Source organism: Nymphalis io, chromosome 8 (genome assembly GCF_905147045.1).
Source record: "Nymphalis io chromosome 8, ilAglIoxx1.1, whole genome shotgun sequence".
In the NCBI taxonomy this organism is placed as follows: Eukaryota; Metazoa; Arthropoda; class Insecta; order Lepidoptera; family Nymphalidae; genus Nymphalis; species Nymphalis io.
In genome coordinates, this window is record NC_065895.1 from 9,623,478 (window position 1) to 9,642,392 (window position 18,915).

The following is an 18,915-nucleotide window of genomic DNA, read 5'->3' on the forward strand; positions in this document are numbered from 1 at the left end:
AACTTAGTGCAATAAAGTTTTTATCTCTCTAACTTGGTCTATGTCTCTTGTTACATTGAACACGTAGGTACCTACCAGCATGGCTCTTCTGTAAGAACTCATTTCGTTACTCACTGGTTAAATGTTTTGTTGACAACCGGCTTATGGTGTATTTTGATGCGTGTATTCTTGAAATGTTATAATTATAACGGTCAATGTCACATGTCATTTTCTGAAGTTTCTAGACTTCAGCGGTGAGTTTCGAATATGTTTTTACGGAATAGTTTTACTGTAGTTAATTGGCTTGTACTTGTGTAATCACCACTATTTTAAATTTGCTCTGCAAAGAATATTAAGCTTTCAATGCTATTGAACAAAGTACGGTTCTTTGTAAAATAAATATACGGGTAAGTAAAGCTCTTCCATCGCTAATATGAATATCATTCTTTCTTTATTTACTGAACTTAAATTTAATACATAAGGTCTATCTTTAATGCATTATATTTTGACAAAACATTTCGAGTTTCTTAATGAAAGTACTTCTTAATAAATAATATTAAAGTTTCATTTATAAGTTGAAAATAAAAGAATGAACAAAATATCGATCCCTTTTGTATTGCAGTCCCTTTGATGGGTGTGGCGTGAAGGGCCATAGGGCGTATTACGGGCGGAGCGATATTCGGGCCCGCCTTGGGAGGGGCCTCCGTACGCCCCTAACACGAGCCACAAGTCATTTTATTATTAGTTTGACTGGGGACTTTATAGTTTAACACAATGCTACACTTGAAACAGAACCGGTTTGTTAAGCTCGGCCGTAATTAAAACGCGATAGGATTTATGTAATTTTAATATAAAACTGGTTATTCATTTTAGTATGGTTTCTATATAGGGACGACCTTATTTTGATTAATGAAGTTTTATTTAAAATTTAAAAGGAATAGTGCTTCTTAGGTGTGTTAATATTTTTTACATATTAGTGGATTGTATGCCTTCTTATTGTAGGTAAGTAGGTTTTATGATTATTGTATTGATTTAAAGAATAAAAAAGGATACTGAGGTCTGAAAGAAAATGGCTCATTCATTGTTATCTTCAAAAAAGGTATAATAGGAGATCCGAGATAGCACAGTGGGTGTAATACGTAAATGTTAAACGGAAGATAGCGGATTCAAATCCGGGCAAGCACCACTGATTTCTCACTGCTGAATTTGTTTCAGTAGATTGAACGGTGGTCAAGGAAATTTCAAAGAAAATGATCCAGCATCAATTGAAATATTGGAACATAGAGGCTGTGTTTCTTTCAACCCACACTGCAACAGAGTGGTAGAATATCCTCCAAATTTCTGATGACCTTGGCATGCTGTGAGGCGTTTAGAGGTAGTTACTTTTTATATTATGTTTTATTTATAAATATATACACTTACGTGATGAGTTTTTACAATGGAAAAAAACATAGCTAGTGCGAAGTCATCATAGGGCAAGGCGGTGCGGTGCATCAGGGGGCCATAGGTCTTTCACCTATGGCCCCCTGGTGCACCGCCATCCCGGTAAAGTATAAAAAATAAAATAATTGATGAGTCTTCTTTATTAAATTATATTACATATTAGCAATACAAGTATTTTGCGCTCGGAGATACAAGAATAAAATAAAGGTCATCTAAAATGTGACGACGAATTTGTGGCGTCGTCAACGATATAGACTTAAATTTTAGACGAGAGTGATTGCATAATTTTTTTCTGTTATGACACTCTGGCGGAACGTCAAACGGACGTAGAGCCATCTCGTGGTTGGACGTCATCGACGGATCACCGTTAATTTTAATTACGCTTGAATAATATCGTATAAGCCGAGATGACCCAGTGGTAAGGATGTGGCATGTGTCTAATTTCACTGAAATTCTGCCACATGTGTATTCCACCAACCCGCATTGGAGCAGCGTAGTTGAATAAGCTCTAAACCTTCTCCTCAAAAAGGAAGAGGAGGGCTTAGCCCAGCAGTGGAATATTCACAGACTAACTGAATAATAACATTTACAACAGGATTTACCTAATGTTCCTATTGATACCGGGATTCCCGGGATTTAGCTAAGGGTCTTACACTTCAAGTGAGACTTTGGATAACATTTTACGAATTTTTGCTTACTCGGGTTCGGGACCCCTGTACCTAGGGGACCCCGTATCTATGATACGGCTGATACGGCGGTAGCTATGCCAAAGGTTTCTACATACTTAAGTAATGGTTTTTATATGCGTCATGTCCTTCTAACTAATTGGTTAACGAGGTGCAAGTAATCTGAAATCAATGAAAATTACGAGATAATTTCTTGTTTCTAACATTTTAAATTCTTATTATGTTTATATTCATTCATATTGGACTGCTTCGTTGGTCTAATGGTTACATGTAAAGCAGACCCGGAGGTTCTGGGTACAAATAAGGTCGGGCCAATAAAAAGTTATTTCCGTCGAAAAATATGTAGGTACACTCCCGTGTCTCGGAAAGCACGTAAAGCCGTTCGTCCTGCGCCTGAGCTCTTTCCGATCGTGTCAGAATGTCGTCCCATCAGATTATGAGAGTCAGAGAACAGAGTGTGCACTTATGTTTGCGCACACACTTGTGCACTCACACACTTACACTATATATACTTACACTTGGGTACTTTTGAGAATGGCCGCCATGGTCGAAATTGTTCAGAAGAACATCATCATCATGTATTTATAGAGTTAAGTATGTTCATATGTATTAATTTAAATAAGCCACTAATTGTTTACGGTCATACTGGTAATACCAAATTATAATTATTTTGTTAATGTATAGTATAAAGGTAAACACATACGGGTCATATATAAATAACGGTCAGACTAAAAACCTAAATCCAATGCAAGGCTGTAAATCCCGTTGTCATGTCAAACAGTTATTGGGTTTTTCTGGCGTATAGGATTTGTCGAAAAGAGGATTTTATTATAAAATAGGTAGGCAGACGGGCAAACGGGCAAGTGGTGACTATGCCCCCACATCGCCAATGCACCGTCAACCTCGGGAACTGAGATGTAATGTCCCTTGTTATATTAACCGGTAGTTGCACTGGCTCACTTACCCTTCAAACCGAAACACAATATTGCAAATATTTCTATATGTCGGTAGAATATGTTATGAGTGGATAGTACCTACCCAGACTGGCTTGCACAAAGCTTTATCATCAAGTAAGTGATTGTACAATTGTGCTGTGTATAATATGGTCTTCAGGCTTAGACAGTTTTCCTCGAGAATTGCTGCCGTACAATAATCTATTTCACTCAACATAACAAATAATATTCGTTTTCTTTTGATCTTTTTTAAAAACCAAATTATTATTCTCCCTGAAAATCAACGCCCCGACTTTCCTAGTCCTACTAATAGGTATTATAAATAGGAAATGTATTTATTAGATACACAGGTAGGTGTCTGTGGGTACCTGGTGTCAATATTATTATTATATTTTTCATAAAAACTACAATTTTGACTTTTTTATATTAATATTTGTAACAAGGTACTTACAAGACTTATTATCTTACTACCCACTTACTCAATTTATTTTAATTTTTTCCTAATTTATTTCCGTAATTACCTACTCTACTTATTTTTACTGGTGGTAGAGCTTTGTGAAAGCTCGTCTGGGTAAATACCAACCACTCATCAGATATTCTACTGCAAAACAGCAGTACTTGGTATTGTAGTGTTCCGGTTTGAAGGGTGAGTGAGCCAGTGTAATTACAGGCACATAACATCTTAGTTCCCAAGGTAGGTGGCGCATTGGTGATGTAAGCGATGGTTAACATTTATTACAATATCTATGGGCGTTGGCGACCACTTACCATCAGGTGACCCACATGCTCGTCCGCCTTCCTATTCTATAAAAAAAAACCATATAGCCGCGGATCGAGACATTGAGGATATTGCATAAATTAAATTAAGTATCGTAGTTGTTTGGTGGTACGAGAAATCTTTATTTATTTATAATTTAAAATTTAAAATTTAAAATTTATAATGCCCCTATAAACCCCAAAGTGGTTCATGATAGCCTAGTCAGTTAACACCGAAATCAGGAAAAAGAAAATAAAACACCTTAGTACTCAATTTACAAATAGGTACGTAGGTATTGGTAGCATTGTTCATAATTTGTAGTCTTAGTACGTAGTAGTGGCGCTCGGCTTCGGAGCTGACTGACTGACTCTCTGGACTGTTGGTAGAGCTTTGTGCAATCTAGTCTGGGTAGGTACCACACACTCATCAGATATTATACCGCAAAATAGCAGTACTTGGTATTACACAAGGGACATAACATCTTAGTTCCCAAGGTTGGTGGCGCATTGGTGATGTAAGCGATGGTTAACATTTCTTACAATGCCAATGTGATGCCAGGTGGCCCATATGCTCGTCCGCCTTCCTATTCTATAAAAAAAGCTAACTTGTCATGTTATCCTTTTTATTTTTATGCTACCTTGTCGCTGCTTCCTCATTACTGATGATAATACCTAATTTGATCTCTCCGGTTTAAGACGTCCACAGTCTATAATATTTATTCACCCAGATTCAACAAATGGCGTGCTCATGGCGTTTTGCCAAAAAATTGATAACTATACCAATTTTTTTGTTACATTCTGATCAACAATACACGAGTTTTCTAAACGCATTAGTTATATAACTATTCTTATTTAACCGATAAGTAAGTAACAATAGAAAACATATTTTTCCTAAAATTTAAGGGACGGTCATTTTTTGTGGCAAATCTTTATATACAACCCGCCACTCTACTTGAGTCCAGAATCCTTTTCTTTCTTCCAATGTGACTCAAATGCATTTTGCCACCATTACCAGTACATAACTTTGTCTCTATTTCGTACCTCTCTTTCATTCACATAGGAAATTCTCGCACTCCAACCTAGCTATTCCTAAATGAATGTAAATTGTACGCAGGTAGGTTATTGGATAAACTTGATTATTATTAGGCTCTTTCTTATGAAATTGCTGATTGTAAAACCAATTGGCTAAACGTGAACATCGATATTATACACCTATTTCACTCCACTCAAGTCACATTAATTATAAACTAAAAATAGTTTATGTTTTGCCGCCATTCGGTTTTTTTTATATCAATATTTCGGTGACCATGAAAAAAATCTAAATTACGCGTTATTGGGTGCTATTTTGAAAGATAATTAATTACCTAATATTATGGTGTAGGTATAATGTAAAAATCTTTTAAGTTAGCTAGAGGTTAGTAGGAATGGTAGGTACGATTGACCGTTTAAACGAATTCTTTCATTTTTCCTTAGCAAAACGAAAAATGCAAAAGTCCAATTACAAACATATTTTACTATTATATTTTACAAACATATTTTAATAATGAGATCTCTGATAATAATATTTAATTTTAAATTATTATAAATATGCTTTAGATAAGTGATCTAAAAAGCTAAAACAAATAATATATTTTATATATTTATAATTTTGTTTTATAAATTATATTTATTATTTATTTACTTAATGGATATTTTATAAGAAAGATATTTGGTTCGGAAACCGCGACAGAGCGGCGCCGGCCCGTCGTTTAGGCCTACGTGTTGCCTGCCGCTGTATATCCACTGTAGTGTATATCTTACTCGATTCTGCGCTCCTGGTAGCTCCGACGCGATAAAACGTACCTATTCGAGAGAGAAGGGGAATGAAAAAATCACCAACTTACACTGCTTACTTATATTGCATTTGTTTTCAATTCATTAAACTTTTTTATATACAATTTTGATCATTTAAAAAAAAAAAAAACAGTTTTATTAAAGTAATTGCTTATGTTTTTAAAAATAATAAATCGATTACTAATTGCTAAATAAACGAGCGTACCCTATACTAAATTAAGTATTTTAATATAATAATACCATCATCTATTTTGTCTTGTCCAACGTACTTAACTTGTCTTGTTAATTCAGCGTAGGAAATATAAATGACGAGATTTTATAGCGTTGCTTAAGTTTAGGTACGTAATAATTATACTATTGGAATTTGGAAAGATTGTTTTTATAAAAAAAACGAAGGAAAATTGATAAAGCAGCATTAAATAATTTTATAAAGATTTAATTTCTAGTTATATCGTATATTAAAAAAAGATAATATTAAAATTAATACAATTAATGTTATAATTTCTTCAGAAATTCATACTCCTGAAAAATATTTATAAAAATATTCATCGTGAGTTATGTTTACTGTCTTAAGCGTGAAGGTTCAAATAAATGGAACTATAATATATGAATGAGGATTTAATATTTGTATGATCAACATCACAATAAATTTACATTATCAATAAGATTTACATATTATTTTGAATCACCAATTCGAATGTAGAAACGTAAAAATGCTTATACGTATATATTTTATTATATAATTTATTTAAATAGCTTAAACATGTAAATATTTGTATTTAAATTGATCACATTTAATATGATAATATAATAATGTTATCTGAGAAATTCTTTATTCGGCAAACGGCAACTTGGCAATGGATATGATTAGTTGACGCTGACAATTTCGCCATTAATAAATAACACTAGATTTAATTATTATTCTAGTGTTAATTAGTGTAGATGCTATTGTGGTAATATGAGATGGTATGTATACATGACAGGCGGGGATACTTACCACTATACTTCCACCAACCCGCATTGGAGCAGCGTGGTGGAATAAGCTCCAAACCTTCTCCTCAAAATGAGGAGAGGAGGCCTTTAGCCCAGCAGTGGGACATTCACAGGCTGTTTCGGATGTATACATGAGATTGTGAAATTTTATAGTAATTGCTTAGTTAGTAAGCAAGAAATTTAACTATATTTTTTATATAATGACAATTAATATTTTTAGATGTGTTGTTTAATGTAATAGATCAGTTTAATACTTAGAATTGCTTTTTTCATTATTTTTAATAATGTTGGTTAAATTCAAGCATGTGTATTCGTTGCGTGAATCTAATGAAAAAAAAAAATCTATAAATATAACAGCTCAGATGCCATTGTTATCTTAGTTCAATGTATTTATAACTATTAACTACACAAACAAAAATGCCTTTTGCCCAATTTATTTTTGGGAGACATACGTGAAAATTGCCCGCTGGTGATAACGTTAATTTCAGTTATAGAATGCCGCTTGAAATCTGGCTTCTCAACACCTGTGATTGCAGTGGCCGCGACGCGCCAGATTCCGTAGACAATCTATGTGAAGTATTATGTAGGTGACACTGATTCGTTTGTAAGTGCCCCTCGTATTCCAATGAGTAGCTTTAAGGGCGCGTGTAACCACAAGCCGTGGGAACTAGGAAGCGACCTTAGAAGTATAAACCACTTCTTATTCCGTCGATGCGCGGCAACCGCAAGATTTAAAGCGTTATATCTATTGTTCCTGTGATTACACTGGCTTACTCACTCTTCGTACACGATCACAGCAATACAAAATGTTACTGTATGGCGGGAAATAATTAGTGAGGTGGTTACCACCAAGTTTCTCCGTAACCATCTACTGCTCTCCTAGACATTTAGTGCTGATTGTTAGTATGAACTGATGTGATTGAAATTTCAAGGTAGTGTTTGAATGCAATACTGTTCTATTGTAACGTGCGCATCATACAATTTTTTAATCAACTGATGTACAGCCTATATACCAATCACAAGAGGAGTTAACGAAAAAAAAAAAAAAGTTAACAAATAAACAATTTTGATATGTACTTGAATGATAAATAGTTATGAGTATCACTTGTTTCATATATTTATATATTTTTTATTTTATGTTTCTTCCTGTTTTTTTTTTTGTATATAAGAACTAGTTTCCATTTTTCTTTCGCATGTTGTGTTTACTTTTAATTGTTCTCTACACTTACATAATAAGTTTGTAAGTTTGTATGTATTGTTTTCTGTAAATGTATTAATGTAAGTGATTGTAAGTAAACCTAATAAATAAAATAAAATAAAATAGCATTGATGTGATATCATTGGTCAAAAGCTTCAATCATTTATGTTTTTCATTGTGGACTCGCCAATTAATGTTTTGAATGTCGGCGAAGTTGTTATAGAAGTTTAGATGTATAATTATAGTTGATATAAGTATTTAATAGAATAATAGTATTATAAATAAAGATGCCTCCTTGGTCTAGTGGTTACATGTAAGGCCGCAGACCCTGTGGTCCTGGATTCAATTCCCAGGACAGTGTAATAAAATGTTATTGAGTTTTTCTGTCGAAGATTCTCAGTAGCAGTACGGAATCTGGAAGTTCGAAGTGTGTACACTCCCGTGTCTCGGAAAACACGTAAGACCGTTGGTCCTGAACTCTTTCCGGTTGTGTCGGTTTGCCGTCCCATCGGATTCGCAAAGTGAAGGAATAGAGAGTGCAGCTGTGTATGCGTACTCACTTGTGCACTATAATATGTCCTGCGCAGTTGGCTTATCTCTCGAGATTGGCCGCCGAGGCCGAAATCTGTCTGGAGGACATTATATTGTTATTTTTTAAAGATATAATAATCAAGAACTGATTCTAGTGCATAATATAGCAGAGCGAGTGCAAATGCACTACGTATAACTATGGTTTGTTTATTTATATAAATTTTTCGATTGGAATAGGCTATAAATACCTACAAATAGGGCCAAGCATTAGGTTACCTATCTAATCAGATGGATACATAACTAAGAATGAAGTTAAGAGGTAGAAAATAAGGGGACTATATGCGAATACAATTATTATTAATAGGTAATAAAAAATAAATTACCTTAAATGCGAGATTCTATACGTTTCAAATCAATTAAGCTTGACGGAACGGGTTTTACATTAATGAAATAGAGATTGATTTTGTCGTGCAATTATAGGACAATTTTAATAATTATAAAATAAAAAACAAATAGGTAATCATAAATAAAAAAAAAAAAAACTTCTTGAGTTCTCGATTTACGATTCCTTTTAACATTATATTTGATTATTCAAAAATGTTTATTATTCAAAATCTAAGTGTACAAGCACCAAAGAAAAAGTTAGGCATAAATTTAAGTAAGATTAACAATAATAAGGTTGGTAAATAAAATTGCGGCGTCCATTAGGCCTAAACGGCTATCTCCTCGGCCCCTGACGTAGCATAGCTATAAATGCAAAGCAGTTATACCGTATCAGATGCGATGTAATCATCCTTAAAATAAAAAAAAAAATACGCGCAGCGATATAAAATCTCCTTTCTAATTTATACACTTACAAATTCGGCTCGTATCGGCGCCTGCTTTCTCGCGGGTCACGAGTTGCACACTTCACATCCGTTCTTTACTGAATGCACAATAGGAATACTGTCGTCTCTTTTTAACTTATGACACTCTATGTCTAGATGTCTCCGTCTCGCTCGTGCGACGTTGCCGGCTCCCCTCGTACGACGGAATGACCTTGTCGCGGTCTGGTGCCGTCGCGATGTTGAGACTAGGTATAATTATTTATGATTAACGCTTTAATTTATGTCAGAATTTTTGAACAGCTATGATAAAGTGATAAAATAAAAATGGATTGTCTCGTCATAAATGTCGAAATGTTATTGTTTCGAGTAAACTATGAATGGAGTCGTAATTGTTTGAGTTAATTTTATAATTAGTTCAGAAAATTTAAAATTAAGTAAGTATATGTAATATTAGTATCTAAATGAATTATTACTAGACCATATATATATTTTTTAATGAATTATACGATAAAATAATGCATAATTTAAAGTTTTTCAAACGCGTATTTTTTATGTTTTAGCTTATGTATTTTCATTTTTATTGAAAATAAGCAGGTAGGCCGACAAAATGGGCCAACCACCGCCCATACACATTAGCACTGTAAGAAATATTAACATACATCACCAATGCGCCACCAACCTTGCAAACTAAGATTTTATGTTCCTTGTGCCTGTAGTTACACTCATTTGTGCAACCTTCGAACAGGAACACAACATTAATAAGTGTTGCCAGCAGGTACATACTTACCCAGACTTGGATACAGGGCTTGCATAAATCTTTACAAAAAACTATTTATCCTTAAATTTGAAATATTGATCATTTCGATACAATATTGTGTCAAATATTTTATCTACTTAGTAACAGCCTGCGATTTTTTTTATAGTATAGGAAGGCGGACGAGCATATGGGCCACCTGATGGTAAGTGGTCACCAAACGCCCTTAGACATTGGCATTGTAAGAAATGTCAACCATCGCTTACATAGCCAATGCGCCACGAACCTTGGAAACTAAGATTTTATGTCCCTTGTGCCTGTAATTACACTGGCTCACTCACCCTTCCGGAACCGGAACACAACAATATCAAGTATTGCTGTTTTGCGGTAGAATATCTGATGAGTGTAGGTACCTACCCAGACGAGCTTGCACAAAGCCCTACCACCAGTAAATTGTCCCGCTGCTGGGCTAACGCCTCTCCTTTTTGAAGAGATGGTTCGGAGCTTATTCCACTACGCTGCTCCAATGCCGCTTGGTGGAATACACACATCTACTTATTAGATATTAAATTGATAAATTAATTCATGGCTGATTGAACATTTTCTATTTTATGTAAGTATATATATGGTTTGATGGTTATTTTTTTCTATCTTTAATGGCTTATAATAAGTAATTATATAGATAAATTAAATAGCCGTTCCAGACGTTCACAAATAACTATATTGGTCGAGGATGTTTGGGTAAAATGAATCGGAAGTTAGATATATAATCATATAAAGGTAACATTAGATAATATTGTGGGGAAAAGTTGCAAAGTTTACGATGTGAATTAAATCACGGTCATAATATACGTGTATCATCATCATCATATCTATTGAAACGTGGGGGACGTCAAAGATTACCACGATAATAAGTCTTGTTCTACCCGTATCCAATCTAAAATATCCAATGGGTATCTGACAAAGTCCGGAAAAAGTACACAATTTCTCCTAAAAAATTATGAAATTTCAAAATTAACATATCGTAATGCATATTTAACATAATTAATACCATGGTTGGGATCGTTCAAAAAACCTGTATATCTAATAGCCTTCTACTTCTGTTAGAAAAAAAAGAAACGCTACCATTAGCTATTGTTTCTTTTGTGAAAAAATACATGAGTTTCAGTGTTTAAAGGGTAAAACCGCTACATGTTTTAAAACGAAGCAAACAATACGAGGTTGAAACTGTCGAAACAATGCGATGGAAAAACAAAAAAAATCCGAATTAAAATGTTTGAATAAAATGTCTACATAAATGGTGCCATTCACTGCAATTCCTATTCGAATCTTAGCCATGAACAACGCACACACACACGTGCATGTTGACACACAACTCTATTGATCAAAACATATTTTTCGTGATTGATTTAGCATGTTTCCCGTATTATTTAATCTATAACGAGCGTGACGGTGAAGGGATATTTAATTAAAACAAAGAACAACGAACAGTGGCTGAAAGGCTTGAGTGATTTCAATATCGTGCAGTCCAAGAATTTCCTGGACAATCTGCGAGCCACGAAGGTAGATGGAATGATTGACTTTAACTTTTAAATTTACCAATTAATTAGTTTAAATGTTATGTTAAGAAAAAAAAACTGCGAAACCAACGACTGCCTCGTTGGTCTAGGGCTAGATATAAGGCCGCTGATCCGGAGGTTCTGGGTTCAACTCCCAGGTCGATCCCAATAAAAAGTTAGTGGGTTTTTCAGTCAGAAAATTCTTAGTAGCAGCTCGGGTCTGGAAGTTGGAAGTTTGTACACTTCCGTGCCTCAGGAAAAATGTAAAGCCGTTGATACTGTGCCTGAACTCTTTCCAGTCGTGTCGGATTACTGTCCCATCAGATTATAAGAGCTAGGGAATAGGGAGTGCACATGGTCGTGCACACACTTGTGCTCTATAATATCTCCTGCGCAGTAGGCTAATCTCTCTAGAGATTGGCCACCGTGGCCGAAATCGGTCTGGAGGACCTTATTTTTATATTCAACACCAAGTACATAGACATAAGCACTATAAGAAATATTAATCATTCGTTACATCGCTGCATCGTTTGGGAACTAAGATGTAACGTCCCTTGTGCCTGTAGTTATTTATGCTGGCTCACTCGCCCTTCAAACCAGAACACAACAAAACCAAGTGTTGCCGCTTGAAACTCTGAGTCCTTCATATAAACAATGGGAGGATATTCTTTACTCCACACAGCAATACTGTACATTAGTTTTTTCATTATAGCAGTTGGATGAGCCAGTGTGTACACGCAAATAACTTTAATAAGCATACGTGACTTCTTGATATATAACTAGTTTTCTCCCGCGGCTTAACCCGCGTGCTAGGGTGTTATATGATGTTTATTTATTCATTTATTTACAAAATATAAATAAACATTACAGGTTGAACCTAAAGCGTTTACTTACTTAATTAATACACTTATTCACTTAATTATTAGAGTTTGTATGTATTCCGCTACCGTTTTGCGAAATAGCAGGTGATGAGTTAACACCATTGAGCAAAGTCAATGCGCGTATCAAAGGTGACTCGCTCACCATTACCAATCGAATGTTAAAAAAGTATACTTGGGATTCAAGCTTGTTCTATACCAAATATAATCAAAATCGGTTCAGTGGCTTAGCCGTGAAGATACAGACTGAGATACTTTCGCAATTATAATATTTGTATAGATTTATTTATTACAAAATAATAAGTTCATTTAAAATTATATTCGTAAATAAAAATAGGTGTTTAGAAGAGTAATTGTCAGTGATCTTTATTCGTGCTATGATGGATTTATACAATTCAAATAATGATCCCGTCTCCCCTCAGTAATCATGGCATAATGCGGCGTCGCGCGGTGAACAAGGGATATTACAATGCGGGTAGAAACAGTAGGTACTAATGTGTCTGAAAAATTACATTGTATTAGTTATAAATAACTTGGACATATAAGCGAGTCACATGATGCTAAATTGTCATAACCATAATTATTGTAAAAATGATTAAGCATTTTTGCTGACATTGTAAAGACAACCTTATTTACGTTTAAAACGATACACAGTGTAATTGCGCCAGGAATAGAAGGCACCCACCATAAATCGATAAGTGACCTTCACTTACTATAAAAAAACTCGTTCATGATTAACAGGATTAATCCATACGATACGAAGGTACGGATTTATTTACTACCCCTACACACCCCACATTGTATTCACTTCTTACAATGTTGCCAGTTCGTGACCTTTAAATACAATTACCATTATACCATTAATGGTGAAACAAAGTTCAATTACCTTTTGTATTTTTTTCAAATTAATTACTTACAAATTAGGAAGCTACATGCAATGATATACATTTCATACATGTATGTCTGGTTTAAGGTAATTAATTTCTCAGGAGAATTTAATTATAGGTAAACACTTCATCTATTATATTTGTATATAACAAATAAAAAGGCCTTGTCTATTATAAAATATTTTTGTTATTTCTCGACAAAGATCCTAAGAAACAACATTTATTTAAATTATTTTGTTTATTTTCCATTTTACTTAGTTATACGTATTTAATTACATTAATAATATTTAAACAATTAGTGCAGTAAAAACCAAACATTGTTCTACTGTGCACTGTGGATTAATAAAAAAGGTTGCTGCAAATTAAAAAAAACAAGTTAAATAAAGACGATGAGATTAAAACTTGCTTACCTTAGCGTCTTATATTATTTATATACCAATTATTCTATTAAATTGGTAAATAGTTAAAATCTTTATTCGGAGAATGAAACTATAAAAATATTTATCCGCGATCTAAAACATTTTACCTAAACTTATCACGTTAATGTTGACAAACTTAAATAAGAGCTCGTTTATAAAACCACATAAAAAAATTGTACAAATTTTCTATATTTAATAAAAAAATAAATGACGAATTTCGATAATATTATGAGGTGTGAGCCAGTGGAATCACAGGCACTAAGTACATCATAGTTCTCAAGAATAGTGGCGCATTGGTGATGCAAGATATGGTTAATATTTCTTACAATACCAATGTCTATGGGCAGTCAATCAGCCTATCGAATATAAAAAATAATATACGCGATGTTAGTTATATTTTTGTACTTATGACAACTGGTCTAGTAGTGGTAAATAACTTATTATTTATAAGAAAAGGCCTAGAAATAAGACTGAATACGATACATTTTGGTACCTCTGCGATCTTTCGAGATCACTGATAATTCTACTTGACTCGACGTTCACTGAATAATTTCCTCTTCCAGCATGTAAACAACGTATTTGGACCGAACATTAAACAGTTTTAACACTCAGGTGAATGATAAAATAAAATATACGTTAAAATTACAAGCATAAGGTATAATTTTGTTTAAAATTTTAAAATGAAACGTTACTGCGGTTCGTGGTTGAGGTTTATTTTTGGCTGCGGTAGGCGGTCGCTCGGATGCATGGGGCTTTTTTTTAATCTTTCATTGTGTTTTTGTTAGCCGGCTTTGGTCCGCATTTAGCCCGTGCTTCCGGCTTTTGTGCAAGAATCGTTTTAATCAAAGGCCTTTCGATTTGATTCAGCTTGTGGGAATTCGTGTATCCATACGTATATTATTGAGTTTGACTTTTGTTTTAATGATAATTAAGAATATATATTTAATTGATTTTGATAATATTTTTTAAAACATTTTTACTTACCTGTATAATTAAGTTTAAAATACTTTAATTATTTACTTAAAAAAAGACACTTTATAAAGGATTTTATAGAGTATAATAACAGTGGCAAAATTGACAGTGGCGTCGTACCATCATCTGCGATTTATGACCAGTTGTATAATCTGAAAGTTAGGTAGTTCTGGAAGCTATCAAGCTCTGAGCCCAAACGCAGTGAGTACATAGGCAGTAAAGTGTTTTGCTCCTTGTACCTTTAATAGCACTGGTTTCCAGTAGACCCCGTAGATAGGATACTTGAATTGAAGATCACGTGTGCCTAACCAGGCAAGAACTATTGAGGGCTACCGTGTGCTAAATTTCTGTTTATAATCAAACCCGTGTGTGTGGTGGTGAAGGAAAACATCGTGAGGAAAACTCCGTATGTCGGATGATTGACTGGAGAGGCGTGGTGGAATAAGCTTTCAACATTCACCCTTAGAGGATTGCGGACCTTTGCGCAGACGTATGACATTTACAGTATGATACTTTAACATTACTTTACTCAAAATAAAAACAACAACAAACTAATCGTTAAAAACGCTCAACACGGTCAGAACAGTATTAATTACGTTGTTTGTTAGTCATTGTGTCCGCGCATCCGATGTCTATTATAATAATTAAAGGCCTATTTATCCATTACAAACGATGCTCGATTCAATTAGTGCCTACACGTGAGTCGCAGTTCTGACCTCAGCATCAATAAGAGCTTAATTTACCAGAGAGAAATGTCATCGATAGAATATAATATGTAGGTATACATTAGCAGAGAAAGTACTAGAATTGCATTGCCTATAAAGAAAAACGGGACGTTTCAACATCCATTTTATAAATGTAATCGAATGACACTTTGATTGATTACGGTAGTTATGCTCCGACCTAACTAATTATAATAAATAACAAAAAGTAGGAGTGGTTTAACGTTACTTCTCTATTTTGTCACTAGTAACGCCATCTAGTTAAACGTATGCGAACTATGGCGCACGCATGCGCGATTCACGTTTAAACGCGCGTCGAAATGACATTTAGGTTGACAGATGAAGAGCATTGTGTGCGAGTGAGAGGGAACAACAACAAGCGGTTTCCATCGATTCGCCGGTCAGCGCATGTCAAGAACGAAGCGCTACCATGGTAATGAAGTTCATTTTATTTGAATGTGGGCGTTTTATTTATAGTTTTTATCTATTTATAGTATTTTAGATTACTGTTTTATATCATATTCCTTATAGGACAATTTAGATGGCAATTATGCTTGTTATGTTATGTTTGTATTATGTTGTTATCAATAATCTTTATTCAGATTAAATAAAATAAAATTGTAAAATCAATATTCAGATGTACCTACTAACACGCTACAGATTTCATGACATATTTAATATTTTCATTATATATATACGTACACTCAAATATTACTTATATCGCTAACATTGTTCCAATATTTTTATCTCTCTCACTCTCTAACTGTCTACTATTTTCATTTCAAGCAATTTGTATTTAACCCAAAACGCGTTTAATATTTTTTAAATATCAAATTTGCACTTTACACCACAGCTTATAGGTGGTATTTGCTATAATATTCCATGTAGGAACCAAAGCGTGGTATTTGAACTTTTTGATATGTGTGTTTAATTAACACACACATGAAACTATTTTTAAAGTTTTACTACGCTGCCAAACTCGAAAGAAACTCACCGCAAATGCTTTTTCTATACGATACGAAAACTTCGTATTAAAACGATATATTTTTAATTAAACTTCACGTGAGTGACTTTTAAAACGTTAGTACTCCCGTTCAAGCTACGTTGGCGATCGATTTTTCCAACCATTCATATACACGACCGAGTTCTTAAAAATGTGTCTTGGGATATATTTTCATAAATTTTCCTTTGATAACTTGTTACATTAATAACAATTAAATTCATTTCATTTAACTAAATCATGTTTTAAGATAACTAAGCTTTAAGAATATACTTTATGAAAAAAAAATTTGTCATATTTCGATGTTAAAAATATATAATACTTAATTTTAATATTGTTCTAAAATACAAATCAAATTTTTGTACAGTTATCTCGAGATTAATCGCGGCTATTATATACCTAGTATATCAGATCTAACGTACACAGGCCCATGCTCACCTCCACACATATAAACAACCGATACGTAGACAGTCACTAGAATACGTCGAGACAAATCCTTACACACAGACACAAAACGTCACGCAATTTTGAACCTTAAAGTTTTGGCACCCTCCGTTATGTGCCCTACATTTACCGATCCGCGGATAACCTCAAAAAACGAGATTTTGAACGAGACATGTCATGTTTTTTAGTGATAATAGTGATTTTGTGCATTTATTGTGATTATATATTGATAAAACTATTGCATTCTTATAAAATTCAATGATTTTTTTATCATCGGATGTGTTTTGAAGTTTTTTTCGTGGAACATTCGTTTCAGTTGTGTATTTCGTGTCGAGTAGCGAGAATGTGGCGTGTCAAACTTATATTATTACACGGTTATTTATGATATCGTACGGACCGTGACAATAACGTGAAATAAATGAGTGAGGATTGTGAGACCGAATAGAAATGAGCGTAAGTTTTTTTTTTTTTAATTAAAAAAATACGATTAATTATCTATAACCATATGTTTTAATAGTTAAGTGAATATATACATTATTGTTTATATAATATTAATCAAATTGACAGAACTTTTTTAAAAGCTATAGATGTTTAAATAAACTTGGGTAGGTAGATACTTATATTCAAAGAAATTATATTTTATTTAGGCTTAGTTGACATTCGCGATAATAAAAAAATAATAAGTTGAGTTTACACTGTGCGAATTGATTATAAAACGTATGAATTAATGACAGCTGTTGAAATCCGTAACTTGGCTGTATGAAATGATTTCTTTATCATTCTTATCGGACGTTATATGTCACGGCAGCCGAAATTAATGCGATATATAGCACAATATTAGTATTTATATACCTATGTTAATCGCAATATGTGTTTATATAAGTTCAGTTATTTAAATTACTTTTATTCGCTTCAGTTTAAAATTATAATCGTCTATTTTAATTTATTATCTGTATATGTATCTGTGTGTGTTAATTTTATTATTCAATATTATAATAGATTAACAATAAAATATATTTAAGGAAGTTGAAAATTTATTTTTTTAAGTATTTATTAGCATTCGTATTCATTAGTGCCAAGTTATTTTTATTAAAAAAAAAGCCATTCTAAATATGAATTATTGAACGCCCGTAACAGCTTCAACTAATTATTAGCATTATCATTATTAAGTCAGGCGAATAATTCCAATTAGTAAAATGGTACCTATAGGTCGAATCACGTTTCGGTCGAATGACGTAAAAATTATACGTAAACTTTAATATCAATACTTTTTAAATACACTCAATTATTATTTTGTGAAGTTAAGTATCTATATTATAATAATATACTTATCAAAATGAAATTAGGTTTCATACATTACTATCAAACTATTCTTTTGCTGATCGTGTCATATTTTGTTTTTGAAATTTTACAATTTAACGAAATTAACTGAACTAAAAATTTAAATATGATTTTTTTGTGCATAGAATGAAATAAATTAATTTAAATGACACTCAGTATCTACACGTGAAAATGGAGATAGACACAGTTAATCATATTGTTCGTAAAAAAACTCCTATTTAAAAATATACATATTCATTACAATATATTCGGTGAATATGGTATTTTGAAATACGTAATGTTATATACATTCTTTAAGGTTTCAATTAGTTTTTATAAAATCTTTTTTAGTTTTCAGCACGGTCGTCTGTTTCTTAGGTATTCAACTTTGTGGTGTTATAGGTAACAGGCGACCGATATTCATATTCATATATATAATTTTAGATTAATGTAATAATATATATACATATTTTTGTACGTATAACTCGAATCAGAATCGAATCCGCATCCCCAGAGCGGAGGGTTACTGATAACAGCACCAACGGGCCAGTTGAAAACAAATGTCATATTTTCATAGTATTCATGATAGAACAATAAATACTGCTACTATACAATAAATATTATTGTATAGTATTATTGGCTTATTCCTTCTTCAAGGCTGAGTGAAATATATTCCAAGTGAATATTCTAGATTTTATATACGAGTGATCGATCGGCCGCTTATCGTTTACAGTTTTATTGTACATGAACGGATGTCTCCG

The 18,915-nt window shown here is 33.3% G+C and overlaps 1 protein-coding gene across 1 annotated transcript in view; it reads left to right on the plus strand.

Annotated features, from left to right (window-relative positions):
• Positions 1 to 17,022: 17,022 nt before the first annotated feature.
• The window catches only part of LOC126770071 (ras-related protein Rab-37), an 80,967-nt gene continuing 79,074 nt past the window's right edge, over positions 17,023 to 18,915 (plus strand). The window contains exon 1 of the mRNA XM_050489222.1: positions 17,023 to 17,287. Within this exon, the coding sequence (XP_050345179.1) occupies positions 17,282 to 17,287 (6 nt within the window). The 5' untranslated portion in view covers positions 17,023 to 17,281. The remainder of the gene's footprint in view (positions 17,288 to 18,915) is intronic.